Raw genomic sequence first — 18854 nt, forward strand, 5'->3', positions numbered from 1 at the left:
TTAATTGCAAAAAAAAAAAAATAAATAAATAAATAAGTTCAACTGCTGCACTTGATTGAGGAAGCAATAAACTCTAAAAAACTCTATTTATTGCCAAAGTAAAATTAAAAAATATAGAAATATAGAATAAAAATGAATGTTTTCAAAGGAAAGGTATTAGGATTTCATGAATGGTACTAGGAAAATAGTGTTGGGTATCTTGGTACTGGGACAAGTAAAAAGGTACTAGATTAGTACAAAAGTACTGTACTAGGTAAAATAACACCTTATAAAAAAGTAGCCCAAAAGTAGCCAACTGCCTGAGCAGTTGGCTACTTTTGGGCTACTTTTTAAAAATTATTTGGTTACAAGGCAAAAAACATCTGGCAACGCTGCACAGTTGGTCGGCGATCGGCCAAGCAGTTAAGCTTCGATGCGGCTCTCTGGTACTTTTAGTATCTTGTTTCCATGACAATTTAGCTCTTCTCACTTGACAAACTGCCGACCCCTGGGCTAGATAGTAAGGAACGGAGCCCGGAATCATGCTATCGATAAAAATTCCCGATCCAACCCGAACTTTTCTCCAAAGCTCTTGGCTAATTACTTCCTCGGCCATTTAGAGAACCAAACTGAAGGCCTGTTGGCAAATAGCCAGGAAGATATGTTTTCCATTCTGGACAATTCCGTTCGAGTTCGGATCAGCTAGAAATTTTCACGAATGATACATCCAGATTTTTTTTTTTTTTTTTTTTGTAACTCTTTCCGCCCAGTGGGCACTAAGAGGGCCTCTTATAGCAAGCCCATTATGGGTTCGGCCAGGCCCACAATGGGGCGGCCGGGTGGTGAGGGACGGGGACCGACATATCCGGACGGACCACCCCCGAAAAATTCCTGGGGATTTTTCGACCCGTCCGGATTCGATCCCGGGTCCCCAGGGCGGCAGGCTGCTAACCTTGACCGCTCGGCCATCCGGCCGCTGATACATCCAGATTTATTAGCTATAACTCTCACTAGTTGATATCTAGGTACTCTGACTCTCACTACTCGGCTGCTTCCGATGGGCCTCAGACTGACAGCCTGTCGCTCTGGAGGACCGGGGTTTGAATCCGGACAGGTCGTGAAATCCCCAAGAATTTTTCGGAGGGTGGTCCCGTCCGTAACCACCCGCCGCCAAATTGTGGGCCTGGCCGAATCCATAATGGGCTTGCGAAAAAGAGGCCCTCTTAGTACCCACAGTGCGGAAAGAGTTTTAAAAAAAAACTCGGCTGCTTCCATCGTGATAATTCTGAAAAAAGCCCTTTTAGTATCTGCAGAATGGAAAAAGTTGAAATTTAAAAAATACGTATATTCTATGACTAAAAAATTGATTGATTATGAAAGATTACATATAATTTTTTTATTTCAGTATATATTATTTTGAATATAAAATATTATTATATTTTAAATATAATATGTAAATAATATAATTAATAAAAATACGAAAATGAGGTTTTGTAATTAAAAATAAAATTTGTCGAGATTGGCAACAGTTTTCCGAACAGAATAGGACTTCAATATGGCTGCCGGTGAGGAAATATATTTTTGTAAATTTTTGAAAATACAGATTTTAGTTTTATTTTGTTAAGTATTCGAAATAAGTGCACGTGTTAATCTGTTAATTGCATAAATTTCAATCATTATGAGAAATTATACACTTGTTAATAACGCAATGTGTGGTTTATAAGGTAAGGTTGCAGTTGTGAATGAGGTGTTTGGACCCCTCCTCCAAATATTAGAACCCCCTAGCAGTGTTCTGCAACCGGTGTGACGTGAACTTTTACGTATTCTGTTAATTTCAAGTTTTATTTACCGTATATATTTTTATCACAGTTGTTGTGTTTCTTATACTTGTATTTCATTCTCTGCCGCAGCATTGATGAAATAAGATGATGATTGTTTATTCTTTATTACAAGCCACGCATTTTTATGTATTCTAAGTAAGAAATTATATGTAAAATAAATTTTCTCACAGGTGTTGATGTCCTGATAATAATAATAATAATAATAATAGGTTAGTGGCATTACGTAATTCTATTAATAGTATCATATCATATACGTTTTTGTGGGGAATAACGTTTTGGTGTGCCGCAAGTAAAAAAAAGGGGTGTACTATAGATTACTCCCTATGGAATTTCATGACTTTGATTATATATTTGAACTCAGGGGACCGAGACGAGTTCAACGGTACCCTATTTTTGGACCAGAGACGAAAAATAAAAAAGTTATCACACTTTTTAAGTTACCATACTTTTTTAATGCTCTCATGCAGATGGCACCGTAGTTGCTAGTATTGCCATCTTGCGGTAAAGTCTGCAAACCATGACGTCGGACTACGGTCATCTCCAGGAGGGTTAAACATGCAATACAAGAGCGGAGAGAGCGACGCGACTTCCGATCATCACGCAATCGCCATTTCGGTTAATGTTACTTATGGCAGTGAACATGGCGGCCCGACTGACCTCTCATATGGGAGCCACCACACGCCGCCATGTGCTAAACTAGTGATCGATTCACGGTAGTTCTTGAACAAAGTAAAAAAAAGGGGAGAACATCTACTAAAGGCAATTTTAACGGCAAGCACGCGACTCCCGATTGCGATAGCGAGGCCGACTTAGCGGAGAGCGACGCGACTCCCTATCATTGCGCGATCGCCGGAAAAAAGTGTGATAACTTTTTTATTTTTTGTCTCCGGTGTAAAAGTAGAGTATCGTTGAACTCGTCTCGGTCCCCTGAGTTCAGATATATACCCAAACACACAAAATTCCATAGGGAGTAATCTATAGTATACCCGAAAAAAGTTGTGGAATACTGCCCTAGAAGAGTAAAACAGTGAAAAGAACCAAAAGGAACCAGATGGTTCCTTAAACTTGCTCTTATGGGATGGTCTACAGCTCTAAGGTCCCATACTTTTACTTATCCAAATGAAACTTATTTAAATTACTATGGGAATTAGTTGAAGCTCATTCGATCTTTTATTTTCCTAGGAAGCCAAGCAATCAAGCGGATATTATTTAACATAAATGGATGGCGACAGCTTGGTAGGTATAGATTTATTCAAATTTTTATAAAAGTATTTAATTTAAAATTAAGCTCAATTTTGTCTTTTTAATATCAGTTTAAAATTTTTTATAATATAATAGATAGCCAAGTGGTCAAGGTAGTAGCCTATTGCTCTGGGGACCTGTGATCAAATCTGGATGGATTGAAGAACTCTAGGAATTCTTCGGGGTGGTCCATCCAGATATGTTGGGTCCCATCCCTTACCACCCTGCCACTGCATTGTTAGCCTAGCCAGACCTATACAAGGTGACGATAATTAACCCATGCAAAGTTTGTAGCAATGCTGCACCTGAACTTTTTTACCGTCACCAATTTACATACTGATATGTTTAATTCTCCGTGATTTCCTGCCCCTATAGATGTGCTTTCGGTATAATAAGGGTTAGTTCTTTGTTTTTAAGGATGTCGAACAAACATTGTGCAATTTTGGAGCTAGTCCAGCAAGGAAAGCGTCAATGTGAAATTGTTCGTTTGCTCGGTGTTTCCAAAATGACAGTCTTGGACGCAGTTCGGCGGTTCAAGGAGCTTGGCCACGATGGTGACTGTCCCAGACATGGAAGAAAGCGTACCGTCAACATGTCTAGGAACCGCAAGATGATCAAAAAGCAAGTTGACCAACATGCAAAGGTCTCCATGAGAAAAATTGCTTGCGAGATCAGAATCAATCGCAAATTGGTGCAGTTAATGGCAAAAAAGGAACTCGGACTCAAGCCCTACAAGTTCCAAAAGGTTCAGCTCCTCACCTATGAAAACAACTGCGTGCAACTCCAAAGATGCAGTCAACTCAAGCGTCTGGCCGCAGGTCGACAATGGGAGTGCATTCTCTTCACAGATGAGAAGCTTTTCTCCGTACGACAGGCACACAACCATCAAAACGACAGGAACACAACCATCAAAACGACAGGAACTGGTCTGTGGAGGCTCCCAGATGCTCAGCCGTCATCGAACATCACCAAAATCCAATGTCAGTCATGGTTTGGGGCAGAATTTGTGCAAGCGGCAAGACACCCCTTGTACCGCTGTGACATTCTCGAGACCGTCGTACTTCCGTGGGCTCAGCAGCATTTTGGCGGTGCAAAATGAACATTTCAGCAGGACTCTGTGCTGGCGACATAGGGTGAAGAAGACTCAAGAATGGTACAAGGCCCATTTTCCTGCTTTCATCTCGTCTGTGGAATGGCCACTGTACTCGCTGGATCTGAACCCGATGGACTACAGTGTGTTTTGGAGGCCAAGGCCTGTGCTAAGCACCACAAAAGTTTGGAGTCACTGAAACAATCCTTGTGCCAGGAGTGGAACAAACTGTCTCCAGAAGAGCTGCGGCCCATCATCAAGAATTTCAAAACGCATTTGGGGCTCTGCATTGAGGCAAAAGGAGGCCACTTTGAAACCGGCTGAATATCTTAATACGTAAAGCATTGTCACTGCTATCCACTGTTGTTTTGCTAATTTTCATTTCTTTTATTATTGTCACTCTGTAATTGGATCGCTAAAAAAACACAGACCCTCTTAGTAACAATAGGGTGAAAGAGTTAAAATACATAAAATAAAATTAAACGTTAAAAAATAAAAAAACCAGATCGATTCTATATGTGAAATATTGTGATTAAAAAGACCTTACTAAACACTTAGGAGTGAACAGATCAACCATTTGGGAAAGTGTTTCTCGGTAGCTTATTTAACCATTTGGTTAAGTGTTTTTGAGTTTCTGGATAACACAGAGGCTTACATTGAGACAATGATTCTACATGATAAGACTCGTGGAAATATTGTATGGCTAGTTTATTATGGTTCATGAATAAACCAATGCACAAAATCTTGATTTTTAGCCTAACCTCTGTAACTCTAAACTTTTTTAACTCGAGGTCCTGAATTTTTCTCTCAACCGATCTGAGTTAACTGGGTTCCCGTATTCATAATGTAATATTTTTAGTTATTTAACTAATAATATATTTATAATAATTTCAAAATATACTGACTTTTGAAAATTTGAAAATCAATATTCTAAATACTGGCTGGTTTTTAGGACTGAGATATGATGACCTTTTGGATGAAACAGCTATAGTAAAAGAAGCTGTTAGACGTCTCCCGGCTAAAGAATACCATGAACGTTCTTACCGTATTATCAGAGCAATGCAGTATAGTTTAATGCATCGTATATTACCTAAGGAACAATGGACTAAGTTTGAAGAAGTAAGTGAAACAGGAAAATATATATATTTACTTGAATTATTATTATTAAACTAAAATAGGTAAAATAGTAAAAAAACTTATTAATGGGCACCATAAAGTAACATGTTGTTTGTGTGCACAGTAGAAGTTTGTTCATTTGGCATATAGGCTCAGAATGTATTAATAGTTGAATTATTAAAAATACCAGATTACTGGATGTGTTTTGTATTTTCACAAAATTACATTAAGTTGTGTGTGATCTGAATTTTGCAGACATTGCTATATATTTGTACCAGCACATGTTACTGTATGTTTGATTTATTTATGCACTGAATATGATACAGTGCATGACTATACTGTGTTAAGATTGAAAATCCTGAAAAAATATTAATGAACACACACAAAATCAACATTCACAATGATTCATTGATTCATATATACACACTGTGTTATTCCTGCTTATGGCCTTTAGCACACCACATGTCCAAAAAACTTCTGATTTGTGTAATATCATCATATCATGTTGGATTATTAATGGACAATTATAAATTATCAGCTACTTTTCTGTGGGTAACAGATTACTGGACATTCTGGATTATCACATGTCAGTTTAATGAACTTAAACTGTGTTTACATATTGGCAGTATATAAAATTCCAATACATTTTCAAAATTAATAGAAGAAATTTTAAGAAAAATAACTCAGTATATTTTTAGATGGGATGAATATTTATATAATATAATGATCCCAAATAATGTCATAAAATGTATAATGTAAGAAGTAAGTCAAAAGTCTGATCAGTTTTAAAATGAAATTTATTAGTTGCAAAGAAAAAATATAGAACTAATTAATGTGTGTTGGAACATCTAAAAACTGGATGATGATTGATTAACCAATCTTCTTAAACAAAGAAACACTTCCAAGGGAAAATAGAAAACATGTTCTTTTGGAAACTTTCCTTTTGACAAAGAAAAAAATGAATGCACCTGATAATTATACTCTTGGCTAGAAGCCATACGTACATAGCAGGAAAGGGGGAAAAACTCTGAGCCACTCAATGGTATTGTCTAAAGTGAATAGAGTAGTAAGAGGAAAGTTTAAATGTAAGAGAAAAAGATGAAAGATGTCAGGATGATGAAGGTGGGAGAGACATAAGTGCCTACATTGCATTTATTGACAACACAAAAATACAGTACACTACAGACAAAAATGTAGTAACATACATTGGAAGGGGTTAGTGCTTTGTAGATTAAACTGACAATAAATGAAAATACAAAGCAACCATATAACATAGAATAACACATAGTAACTTGAACGATAGTACATTAGAATTCCCAACAATTTGCACATTATGCTCCTGATAACAAAGAAAAGCAGCATAAGGGTAACAAAATAAATAACATTGAATACATAGACCAATGGCACAAACACTAGTATGACTGATAGTGAAGAATATTACAGAACAATTAACACTTGAACCCAACAATAATTATAAACTGCATTTGGCCACAGTACAGTGTTATGAATATCCATATGTAATGTTTAAACCTACAATGACAGATAATAGATGCCTAATAACCATGATGAGGGAATTGAAATACACAATAACCATATGTAAAATAGTAATAATGAAAAGGACCATACCAGAAAACATGAGTCAACTACAATGGTATATAGCCTCACAAAGAATACCCTTAGACCATTGTTTGTGAAGCCCTTTGCAGTTGAGCCTTGCTTCGAAATAAAGTCCAGAAATTTATTGAAAATGTCTGAATTGTTGACAAGAGTGTCCAGTGTACATGGCCGATTTACAGTCCTGAAGAAGAACAGTCTGCTCTAGCTATAGGCACAGCTGCCCTGAACACGTAATCTTTGACTGTTGCCGCTTCTGTTGAAGTGGCAACAGTCAAAGATTGGGTGTTTGGGGTGAGATGTACTGCAGACCTGTATTGAGATGTACTATAGTCACAAATTGGGCTATCACAGTGCACAAAATGATGCAGAATATGATTAAAGTTCCCATACCCTGTAAAAGTTTGATTGTGGTAGTAGTTGATATTGATGTAGTTCATTCTGAGTCTCCATTACCTATCTGGTAGAAATTGATGTTTTCTGCCCTGTCTCCCATTCCTTTTGCCGTAGTTGAATTGCAGTGTGGTTGATAATGTTGTTAATAGCCACCACTGGAATACTGTTATAACTGACTGCAGCAGAAGAGGTCACTGCCTGCTTTGCGAGATCTGTCTTCTCATTGCTGACAAGCCCAGAGTGTCCTTGTACCCATGATAGTGCAATGTAGATACAGGTACTCCTCACTTTACGACCAAGTTCCGTTCTGATGACTATGTCATTAAGCGAATTGGTCGATAAGCGAGGAACTTGCACTAGGAATATAGGATCATTGTAAAATTATATAAATTATGCAACAAACTTCAAATTTATTCATAAAAAGACTATTATAGTACACGCAAGCCTATTATAGTACGCTTACTGTGCATGTCACCATTTGCCATTGACCGACACTCAAGCTGAGAAAGGGAATTTCCCGAATTGCAGGTCGAAACTCGATTGGTCGTAAGTGCAAGTGGTCGTTAAACAGATAGGTTGTAAAGTGAGGAGTACCTGTATTCCAATTTTTAGAAATTTCTTCTTTTATGTGCTGTGAGAGCTGGCATTTCTGATTCTGTATGCTGGCGATGGCTGTCCATGCATATCCTGATGTGCTGGTTATTGATTTTCCTGGCATTAATGTATTTCACAGCTTTGTAGATAGCAAAAATTGCTGCTTGTGTAATCTTGCAGAAATCTGCCAGGCAGAAGCTTGCTCTACGAAGACAGATATCGGTAGTGCAGTTGTAAAGAACTTCCACCTCTGTATCGCATTTCGAGCCATCACTGAAGATTTGCCAATAATGTTTGGGTCCTTCATTACAGTCCAGTTGTACTTGACCCAGGATGTTGGGATGGCCAACAGGGGCTTGTTTCAAACTTTGATCACATGTAAGTTGATGTAGGTAGTCAGCATCTAGGTTTGGGAACATGCTTGGCTAGAAGACAGCCAGTAGAATGTAGAATGATATCCCCATAAATTTGGATTGTTTCATTTAGTAGTTGCAATAATACTTTAAATATTTGATAGTCAAAGACACTTATCATGCATTGCATTTTTTAAATTCTTTTTCCAAGTTTTACCAACAATAAGGTTTATGCCAGGAATCGGCAACCTTTTTTAGCTGCAAGTCAAAATCAACCAAAATGTGTATATTAAGAAGACATTTCGGGTCAGTGGCATTTTCATTTTAAAACAGTCTTTTTTGGTGAATAATAAGATAAATTTTATTGAGGAAATAATTACAATACACTTTAAACTTTAAACATAAAAATTAAAATTATAATTCTATTTATTATTATAAAAGCAAACATAACTGAATGAACTTTATTTTTCTCTTCGATATCAATGGCTCCCATGACGCTGAACTTGTGATGTCAATTTAGTCAAGTCCAGCTTATAGTTAGTCGTCTTAAGGTGAATACAAGCATCTGAATTTTCGATAGTTAAGCTGCTCCTGTTCTTACTTAAAATAAATTTCATGTGTGAAAATATTTGCTCACATTTATAAGTTGAACCGAATGCAGACAAAATGGCAAAGCCAATTTTTTTCAGAGATGAAAATTTCATAGGAAGTGATGCCAAACACATCGATATGAAAAGATCATAATCTTCTGATTTTTCCAAATCTTTCCGCAATGTCTTGAATTTATCCGTCCATAACGCTGAACTTTTAAAAATCAATCATTTCTAAACTAAAATTGTAAACTTTAAGATATTGAAAATGCTACAAATCTAAAACATTTTCTTCTATTTTGGCAGATTTTATTATAAAAGTAAACATTTTGCCATGCTTCTTAAAAATTTGAAATCAACTTTCAAATTCACTTTTAATGCACAAAATCCAACTTTCGAACATATTAAGATTGCTCTCATCGATATTTTCTTTTTCATGTTGCCGTTTTAACAAGGGAAAGAAACAAAATTCTTTCTTTTCTATGTCTGTTTCAAGTAATATTAATTTTGAAGAAAAACTCTTCCATTCTTCATACATTTTTAAAATTGTGTGGTTATTTTCTTGGAGTCGTAGGTTGAAATCATTATAATAGTTCACTATGTCTGTTAAGAACAAAAGTCTTAAAAACCATTCTTTATTATTGAGTTCTAGATCGTGTTCACCAATTTTGTAAAGAAATATTTGTATCTCGTCAAAACACTCTACAAATCTATTAAGAACTTTGCCTCGACTTAACCATCATATTTCCAAATGTAACAGCAAATCTCCATATTTCGATTCAATTTCCGTCAAAACAGCTTTGAAGTGCCTGTGTACTAATTCTGATCATGCTACTGTCATGTTTATGATCTTAACAACCTTTTCCATTACATCTTTAAGTTGTTGTCTAATTCTCTCAATGATTTGCAGTAAACATGCATTTTTATTTTTTAAAAATAAAAATGCGTGTTCAATACTGAAACTTTGTAATCAAACAAAAATGTTATTTTTTATTTTCAGTTTATTTTTTTTATGTATTCTTCAAGTGTTCGTTTCATATTTATGTTTTATAATTTATTTTTATATATTATATTTTATTTTTTGGAACTCAAGTGGGTCACTTGAAATTATGAAATGGGTCACCGGTTGTCGAGACCTGGTTTATGCTATCATAATAGCATGTGAACTAGGAGTTAAAAAATTTGAAAAATGTACTTCAGGGATGCTATGATAAATCAACAGAAGCATCCTGAGTCATGCTGAATTTCATAAATTTCAAATTGTATTGTATGAGATACAGTATACTTGTATTGATATGTAGTTAATATGTGAAAGTTTTACTGTATACAAGATGTAGACAAAAACATTGCATCGGGCCATATCTTGTATATAGCTAATGCATGACAGAAGCTAATATATAAGAATATAGGTAATTGGTAGTGGACTATTCAATAACATAGTTGCCATTAAATAACCCACTACTGATTACTGAATTCACTTTTTTCATATTTCGTCTTTATTACAATCTGTACATTCAGATTTATAAAACATGACCGCAATATTATGTTGTCTTTATGCAAATAATGTATGATTTTTATACCACAATATTAATATTTGAAACTAATTGTCTGATATTCTCTTAAAATATTTTTTTAGATCCATGTATTAATTTTTATCTAATATCCTACATCTGAGTTTTCAGTTTATTTATATAAAATGTTAAATTTGAAATCTAGAAATGATAAAACATTAAATTACAAATTATTTTATTCCAGCATATATCTAATTTATATTTTGAACCACTTTTTAGGATATTCCTTATCTTCAGCCTTATATAGATGATATAAAGAAGGAAATAAAAGAAAAAGAAGAATGGGAGAAAAATCATTGATTTCTTCGATACTTAAACAGTTATGAAAAAAGAATAAATTTTCAATGTAGATAAAAATATGAAATTGTATAGATTACATTTTTAGATAATAAAGTGTAATTGGAATGATGTTTATAGGTTTTACATTAATTTAAAAAGTAGAGATGATAACATTTCACACCATATATGTGTCAAAAAAAATGTAGCAATGAGTTGCATAACTTTCCTGGCTGTTTATAAAATTCTATTTTAAAAATAACATTTATATTATTAATCATAATAAATATAATTTGTTTATGGTGCCACATCTGTTTATAAAAAGTATTAACAAAATCTTATACGTTTTAATTCTTATAAAATGTCAAAAAGCTTAATTTTAGGCATAGGAGTGAGTTTTATAAATGCCAATAATGAGTAAAATCTTCATTAAGTCTGACCTCTCTCAATTTATGACACATGACATCCCTCTATCTCCCCATTCCCTTGATCTTTAACCACCAAAAGTTAATATTGAATAACATTGATGCCTCTTATGCATAAGCTACTGTGCCAAATTTCGTTTCTTTATCATTATCCCATCTTGAGATACTAATACATATTTGAGAAACTTTTTTTTTAACTATTTTGGGTTCAGGTGGTCTCAAAACATGGAGATTGTCAAATTTAACCCTTTGATTTTTTTGTATTAATTCCAATTCTTTCCCTTGTTATGTATACATAACAGCTGTTTTTAGTTGAAGTTTATGAATGTTCCTGAACCGGTTCCCCCCTTTTTCTTCAGACTAATAGTATCAACATTTGATATATTATGTTTGTCTATTAAAAAAAAATATTACAAATATTCATCTTAATTGACCATTGCTGATTTTATATACTCGACTGTCCAAAAAAAATTCATTATTATTATTTATATATTGTCCCATCATTTTGATTTTTTTCCCCCCAGACATTATTATAAATTTAAACTTTAAAAGTATGCAATAAACAATCAATTTTTCAAAACTTTTAATTTAATGAAAAATATAAATATTACAGAAGCAATTTATAACATTCTTAAATGCAAATTCAGATAAAAACAATGTGAATTTATAACTGATTAAAATTAAATATCCATTCATTTAAAGTCTTAAGGTTATACATAAGACAACTTAATTACCATTCACACTTGATGATGATGATGACTTTTCGTTGTCGTCGTAATCTGTTTCTTCGTCCCCAATAAATAGGAATGAATATCCTTCTTTTTCATAATAATCTTTAAAACAAATAACTTCATTTATTCTTTTCCTATTTCTGTCTATTTCTTCTGAATAAATTTTTGATGTAATATCATTTAGCCAATCTCTCAATCTTTCAATAGTGATTTTTTCTCTTTTGTTAATGATTGTCAATCGTCGGTCATGGCATTCTCTGGCTAGAGACTGTAGTTTTTGTGGACTAATCAGAAACTGAATAAGAAAGTTAATAAAACGTTAAATAAACAATAAAAATCTTTTCATAAAATAATTCTAGTTTATGTTTAAAGATAATTTGGGAATTAAATATTAAATTTATAATTTAGACTCCAACCAAATGCCTAATTCTATTGGGCTAGATATGGCTAAATACTAAATAAATTATGCAACCAATTTGGCACTAGAGGGAAGCGTTAGGTACCATCTCTTATTAAATTTAAAATATGTGTTCTATTTCTATATTGATAAAAATATATCAACAGAATTTAAAAACATTTACTTATAAAAGTTTTGCTCCTATAAAGAAATATAAGGGAATGAATTAATCCAATAACTGACTAAACTTATAGCATTTATATTAATTTAATTTTCATCTACAGAATATCACACATGAAATGAATTTATATTAAAAAAATTTTTAATATATGCCTTATAGTGGTCAATATTATTAGATTAAAAACTTACAATTTCCATATCTTCTTCGACATTTACCAAGCGTTGTTTATCAAAATGCTCTATACATGTTCTACAAAATTCTTCAAACTGTTCCGAAAATTGTTGTTCATAGTCTCTCAGAATAGTCTGAAGTTTTTGTATTCTTTGTATGTATTTATTTATAATCTCACTAATTGCATATTTAAATATTCTATTAAATTCCTGTAAAAGAAAATTTATAACATTTTAATTGTTCAAATCATACAAATTTCTCAAAAGGAAAAAAATTTAAAACCTATTTTATTCATAAAAGTAATTAGAAATTTCAGAAAATTTGTCATACTTCAACTTGTTCAATTACATCCATTTCAAGCTTCATTAATGTGTCTACTAAATTTTTCAATTTAGCTTTATATTCCTCATATAATTCTTTCTTCATGTCTGTCAAACCTGGAAACTCAAGTCCTTGAGCTTTAACATCTGAAAATATCTAAATACACAGCAATATACAATCATTACTTATCATAATTCTATGATCTGAATTTACAAAAAAAAAAATTACAGATTTAATAATTTAGAATTTATCTAAGAGATCAATAAATTACAAAACAGTTGTTTGGAAGTGGTTAGACAAATTTATTTTTACAATATCAAAAACAATAATAATAATAATAGAAATATTATTATTATCTTTAAATTTTGAAGCTGTGCCCAATCTTCATAAAGATTGGGCACAGCTCCAAAAGCACTTGGTTCTGAACATGTATGTGTAAAAATTCTCGAAATAAAACAGTTCATTTTTTGTATTTCATTTGTTTGTATTGTTATAAATTGAAATAATAATATATAAAGCTTATAATCATATAATTATAAACTTATACATAATTGTTTTCAATTTATTAACCTATTCGAAGTGAAATAATGTCCCATAATCAAGTCCATAAACATCATATACAGTAGACCCCCTATAACTTGGGTTCATATAACACGGCGAAAAAATTGTGATTGTGTTCGTATAACACGCTAAAAGAGACTCGTATAACACGGTAAAATGTCATCGCCGACTCGTGTTGCGACTGGATCGGTCAAATCTGGACCAATAGTGGACATTGCACAAACCGATGAGTTTAAACGAGCAGCAGACCTACTAAAAACCATTTATTATTTAATGATGATAAAAATTATATTTATATTAATGATGTCCCCAAAGTTCAGCGAATTTTTTGCCCGCCATTCAATGAGCCACTCCGCGACGAAAACAAGCTTAAGCAATGGCGTCATCGAACGATGCACACTCGGTAAGTAATCCTACAATTTTTTTGTTTATAGCATAGTTTATATGGATTATTCCCAAAAAATTATATGTGTTTTGGAAATGTTGAGTCAAATTAGGCTAGAATCGGTTAATTTTATGGAAGAAAATTTCAAACAGCCGTAGCCCCTAAACTGCACACGTGCCGAACTGTGATTGGTTTGTGTTTAAGTGACTCATACAACATAGAATTCATATAACACGGAAGGTATCTACCGTGTTATAGGGGGGTCTACTGTACTACTAATTTTATATATGTTATACATAAAAATATCTAGACTTTTCTATATAAAATTGTTAAATTTTCATAAATTATTATTTTTTCTTTAAGTATATATATTAATTTCAATATATATTACTCTAATATAATTAAAACTATATAAATTTAAATTACATTTAAAGTCAAATCTTATGTAATCAATAATATATATGATTTTAGTTTTCTTTTTACAAAATCTGTATTACCTTCCTATTTCTTTAATTAGAAATTTTCTTTTAGATTAATTTACATAAATTTAAATGAGATTTTATTATTATTATTGATCATGTCGGTTACAAGGTTTTTACTTCCTAGTTTATAACATGATATATGACAATTACGGAAAGATAAAATTAATTTTTGATAAATGTGTCCCAATCAAATGAATGTTAAACTTAATGTAAGTATCTTTATTCTTATTTGATATTATTTATATACATATTACATATTTGTAAACCTTGTTTGGTTCCTCACATTTGGTTTAATCTAATTTGATAGTATCCTTATGAAAGTCTATTTGAAGATCTATATATTTGTTATGAGTCTTATTTACCACAGCTTCTACAAATGAAAAGCTTATATTTCAGATTTGACTTTTTATCAATATATTGGACTGATGGAAAAGTAATTTCTTTTTCAAAGTTAGGATTAAAATTTGGAGTTAGTATAAATTTAAAAGAAATAATTTTGTCTATGATGATTACCAATATAAGCAAATAATTTTTTAAACTTTAAAACTATCTAGAAAATGCAAATGTATGTAGCAAAATTCAACACTGCAGAACTAATTCTTTAAGAGAGAAGTCAGGATGATAATGTGTTTTTTTGATTGATTATGCCTTATGAATTTAAAGAGATGTAAATGCAACTACTTGTTCAAAAGCATTTTTGATGTGTTTGGAAGTATCATGATCAAACGAACATGCCAACTTTTGTTCAATAAGTTTCATTTTGGTACTTTTGATTTGTGATAAATCCTATTCTGTCAGGCCACTCGGGCCACTGGAGGTTGTCAATGAAAATTTAAATTACGTTTAGATTTTCTGTCATTATTTGTTTTGTTAGTTCTACACTCCAGAGCAGCGGTCGGCAACTGGTCAATGTCCAAATTTTCTTGTGGACCATCAATGGTCCACAAGAAAATTTGGACACTGATCAACCGAAAATTATGAGAAGTATTACAAAAGAAATGCAAAATGCTAAGTTGCTTTTTCTTCCACTCATTGGGGTTTTTTTATTCGAATCTAAAACCAAATACGAAGTGACTGTTATCAATAATTAAAGAACAACAAACAATATTGCGAGTATGATTATTGTCCTTCGTGGAAAAGCACTAAGAATCCATAAACTTATTTCAAACAAGCAGCAATGGACTTTAAGCTTGCATTAATTTGTTATAATTAAACAAACGAGTTTTATATTAATATCGTAAAATTGAACTTTTATGATTATTATTCTGTCATTTAAAAAAATTCATGATAGTGGTCCACGGGATTCAAAATTGTGAGTTTAGTGGTCCGTGAGGTCAGAAAGATTGCAAACCGCTGCTCTTGAGTATTGATAAACAAGGTCTGTGTTTGTGGTTTCCTAATATTGAAAAACACAATTGGTGAAATTATCAATGTGACATAAAAAATATGCCTTTAGATCAAGACCAAATGATTGCCATAATGAATTGGGTTATTTTTCAGCTACTATTAATAATTAAATTCTAGGTAATTTGGTACTAGAGGTAGGCATTAGGTGCCATCTCTTATTAAATTTAATACTTATAATTAAATTTATTATTTATTAAATAATTTAGAATATTCTGAAAGAAAAGAATTGGCTCGGAGCAGGACTTAAACCCACAACTCCCATTTGGATGCACTGCCAGTTGAACTACCTCAGCCCTTTGGCCTGGAGCGGGTTCATGTTCTGCTCCAAACCAATTCTTTTCTTCCAGAATATTAATTTAATTATAACTATTAAATTTAATACGAGATGGCAGTTAATATCTACCTCTTGTACCAAATTAGTTAGAATTTAGTTATTAATAGCAGTTGAAAAATAGCCTGATTCATTATACCAATCGTTTGGCTTTGATTAATAACATTGGGCTTTGAGTTTATATATGTATATATGCCTTTAGATCATATGGTTACCATATTAAGAAAAGTTAGAAAGAACAAAGGTCAATTATTTGTTATAGAATTTAAAAAATGAAATTACTTTGCTACCAACTCAATATTTGTATTCCAATATTTTTTATGTAACATCTACAAAATTAACAATTCATAAATCATTGATACTTTATTTTCATTATTATTTATAAAGATTTTTTAAAAATAATTAAACATTAGCAAAATGTTTTAATTATTCATTAATCATATTATCATACCAATTCTTTGTAGGTTAAAAAATCTTCAATTTCTTTCATTGATTCAGCTCTTGCTTTTTTCTGTACTTTTCCTCTACCTTCCAGAAATTCATTTAATTCTTTTTGTCTCTCCTCATGTATCTGAATACAGTCACTGAAAGCTTCTTTGCAAGCTTCTAAGAATACTTTTTTAAATTTGGAGCTAATTAAGGATCTATTGAAAATTGGTTACTTTATATTTTTTAATAAATCTTGTTGCTAATAAATATTAAAAACTATTAATTCACTTTGACAAAAATTTTTATCATGAAGAAAGAAGTTTTCATTTCATTAAGAGAAAAAGAATATTGGTCATAAAAAATATTGAATAGAAAAATAAGATGCTGAAAAGATTTTTTAATGCAAAAATATTAAAAAATTCATTTTAAAGTTCAACCTTAAATTACCGAAATTTAATAGCATCAATCCTCCTAATACACAAACCCTGCAAAATTTCAGAAATTTTTGACAAAAAGCACAGGAGTTATTAAGCTTCAAACAGGGTAGACAAAATTGTGCCCCCCCAACACACTAACATCCATAGAGACAGAAAAAAATCTTGGACTCATTTTTTTGATCCCTCATCATACTTTCTCTGCTATATATAACAACTGGGAAAGTAAAAATGAATGCTCAGTTATCAAGTTTGTTTTTGAAGTATCCTTCTAGATGTATCAGAAACATTCTAGAACATTTGTTGGCAGTGCTTAATTTTTCTTCATTCTGAGTGTACTTTTTAGATCATCCTCCTAGATCATCCCATGGCAAAATCTTACTTATGCCACTGCACAGGGATAATTGATTCCCAAAATAATTTCTCTAAACATCAGAAAGATATGTTTTTGATTACTCATTATAAAAAGTATTTTTATATTGGTTTCATTCAAATCAGATAAATGTTTCTGTATGAAACTCTAAAATCACTTCTTGACATACTCAACTTTGAAGGCTAATTTCATCTCTTAAAACATTTATCACCAAAAGAAAAACCAGTTCTATTTATATTATATTTTGAGACACCATGAAGTTGATAATAGACACTGGACTGCAGGTAATTTTTAAAATGAAAATTGCATTAATGTTCTTTTTAAATTTTTATTTGAGCTTTAGGAATTTTAACTGGTTTACAATACATGGCGGTGTTCGGTTTTATGTATGTCAACCAGTGTGGTGGAGTCGATAAACAAATAGTCCGACTCCGGCAAATTTGAATTGTGCAGCTCCGACTCTGACCTGTCTCACTATGATTCCTTTTACAGTTGGTGATCAGTTAACGAACATAATCCGTTTCAAGACTTTGTTCACAGACCTATCCAAATTATTCTTTAACCGATTATCGATTTACCATAGGTTTTTATGGGAATTTGATTAATTCGTTATGGAAACTCCAAAAAATAAAAAATATATATACTTTTTTACTACATTTATTTATATGTAATAATAAAAATACATATACACAGTCTTGCATTTTTATTAGTCATGTTTTTTCCATTTGTGGGGATTAAAGAATCTGTCTAATGTCAATTGCTTTTCTCTCTTTAGGATTTTTCATTGTAATTGTAGAGATTGTAGAGATTGCCAAGCTGATTAACCTCAACCTCGTTTGGATGCCATTTTTCTGACATCCTCCCACTTCTTCAAAAGATCTTTAATAGCAGATATTGGCATTAATCCTCTTTTTCACAAGAAAACATATCTCACCGGGTTTCTTAGTGTTTTTCATTCAAGAGTTCATGATGATCTTCTGTTTTCAGATCTGTTTCAGGTTCCATTATGAGCTCTTCAATGTTCTTTATTTCTCAGATGTGATTTTTGGTACTCCTTTAGCTGCTTGAGTCTTCTTGATTATACTGTATCAGATAAGATTGAACTGTGCCCTACTGTAGACCTGTTCAAGCCATACTGTCCAGCAACATCAGACATCTGCCCACTCTATACCTTTGCTATTATACTCTCACCTTTCGAAAATAAAAACTGATGCAAAACTTAACAAGTGCCTGTCCGACAGTCTTGCAAATACTATAAAAAAAAAATTCTTTCTGTCAGAAAAATAAAAAGCTGGAATTACAATGAAGAGTTTCGAAGTTCAGAGGAATTCTATCTGATCAGTATATACTGGGTTTTGTGTCGACGTCGACATCTCCCGTGCTCCAAAAAGTTTCAAATTGTTGCATGAAGACAAGGGAAGACCAATCGGTATTCATTACTTTACATTGATTCTCTTTATGTTTGTTCTGTAAGGTGTTCATTGTCTGAACATAAAAATCTTTTGTGAAAGTGTTCGTTATCCAATTTGTTCGTTAACTGAACTCCCACTGTATAAGGAAGATA

The 18854-nt window shown here is 32.3% G+C and overlaps 2 protein-coding genes across 2 annotated transcripts; one reads left to right on the forward strand and one right to left on the reverse strand.

Annotated features, from left to right (window-relative positions):
• The first annotated feature begins 1452 nt into the window (after positions 1–1452).
• Positions 1453–10798, forward strand: LOC136988591 (cytochrome b-c1 complex subunit 7-like). Its single transcript, XM_067286490.1, has 4 exons — positions 1453–1544; positions 3003–3056; positions 5105–5271; positions 10606–10798. Exons 1-4 carry the CDS (start codon positions 1535–1537, stop codon positions 10684–10686), a joined length of 312 nt encoding a protein of 103 aa, XP_067142591.1. The 5' UTR covers positions 1453–1534; the 3' UTR covers positions 10687–10798.
• An 865-nt stretch (positions 10799–11663) lies between these two features.
• On the reverse strand, positions 11664–17047 carry LOC136988437 (dynein regulatory complex subunit 3-like). Its single transcript, XM_067286283.1, has 4 exons — positions 16506–17047; positions 12898–13044; positions 12585–12776; positions 11664–12113 (listed from the first exon to the last, which is right to left on the reverse strand). The coding sequence occupies exons 1-4, from the start codon at positions 16542–16544 to the stop codon at positions 11814–11816; spliced, it is 678 nt and encodes a 225-aa protein (XP_067142384.1). The 5' UTR covers positions 16545–17047; the 3' UTR covers positions 11664–11813.
• Positions 17048–18854: the final 1807 nt, after the last annotated feature.

This window comes from Centruroides vittatus, unplaced genomic scaffold (genome assembly GCF_030686945.1).
Source record: "Centruroides vittatus isolate TY-2023 unplaced genomic scaffold, ASM3068694v2 scaffold_3315, whole genome shotgun sequence".
In the NCBI taxonomy this organism is placed as follows: Eukaryota; Metazoa; Arthropoda; class Arachnida; order Scorpiones; family Buthidae; genus Centruroides; species Centruroides vittatus.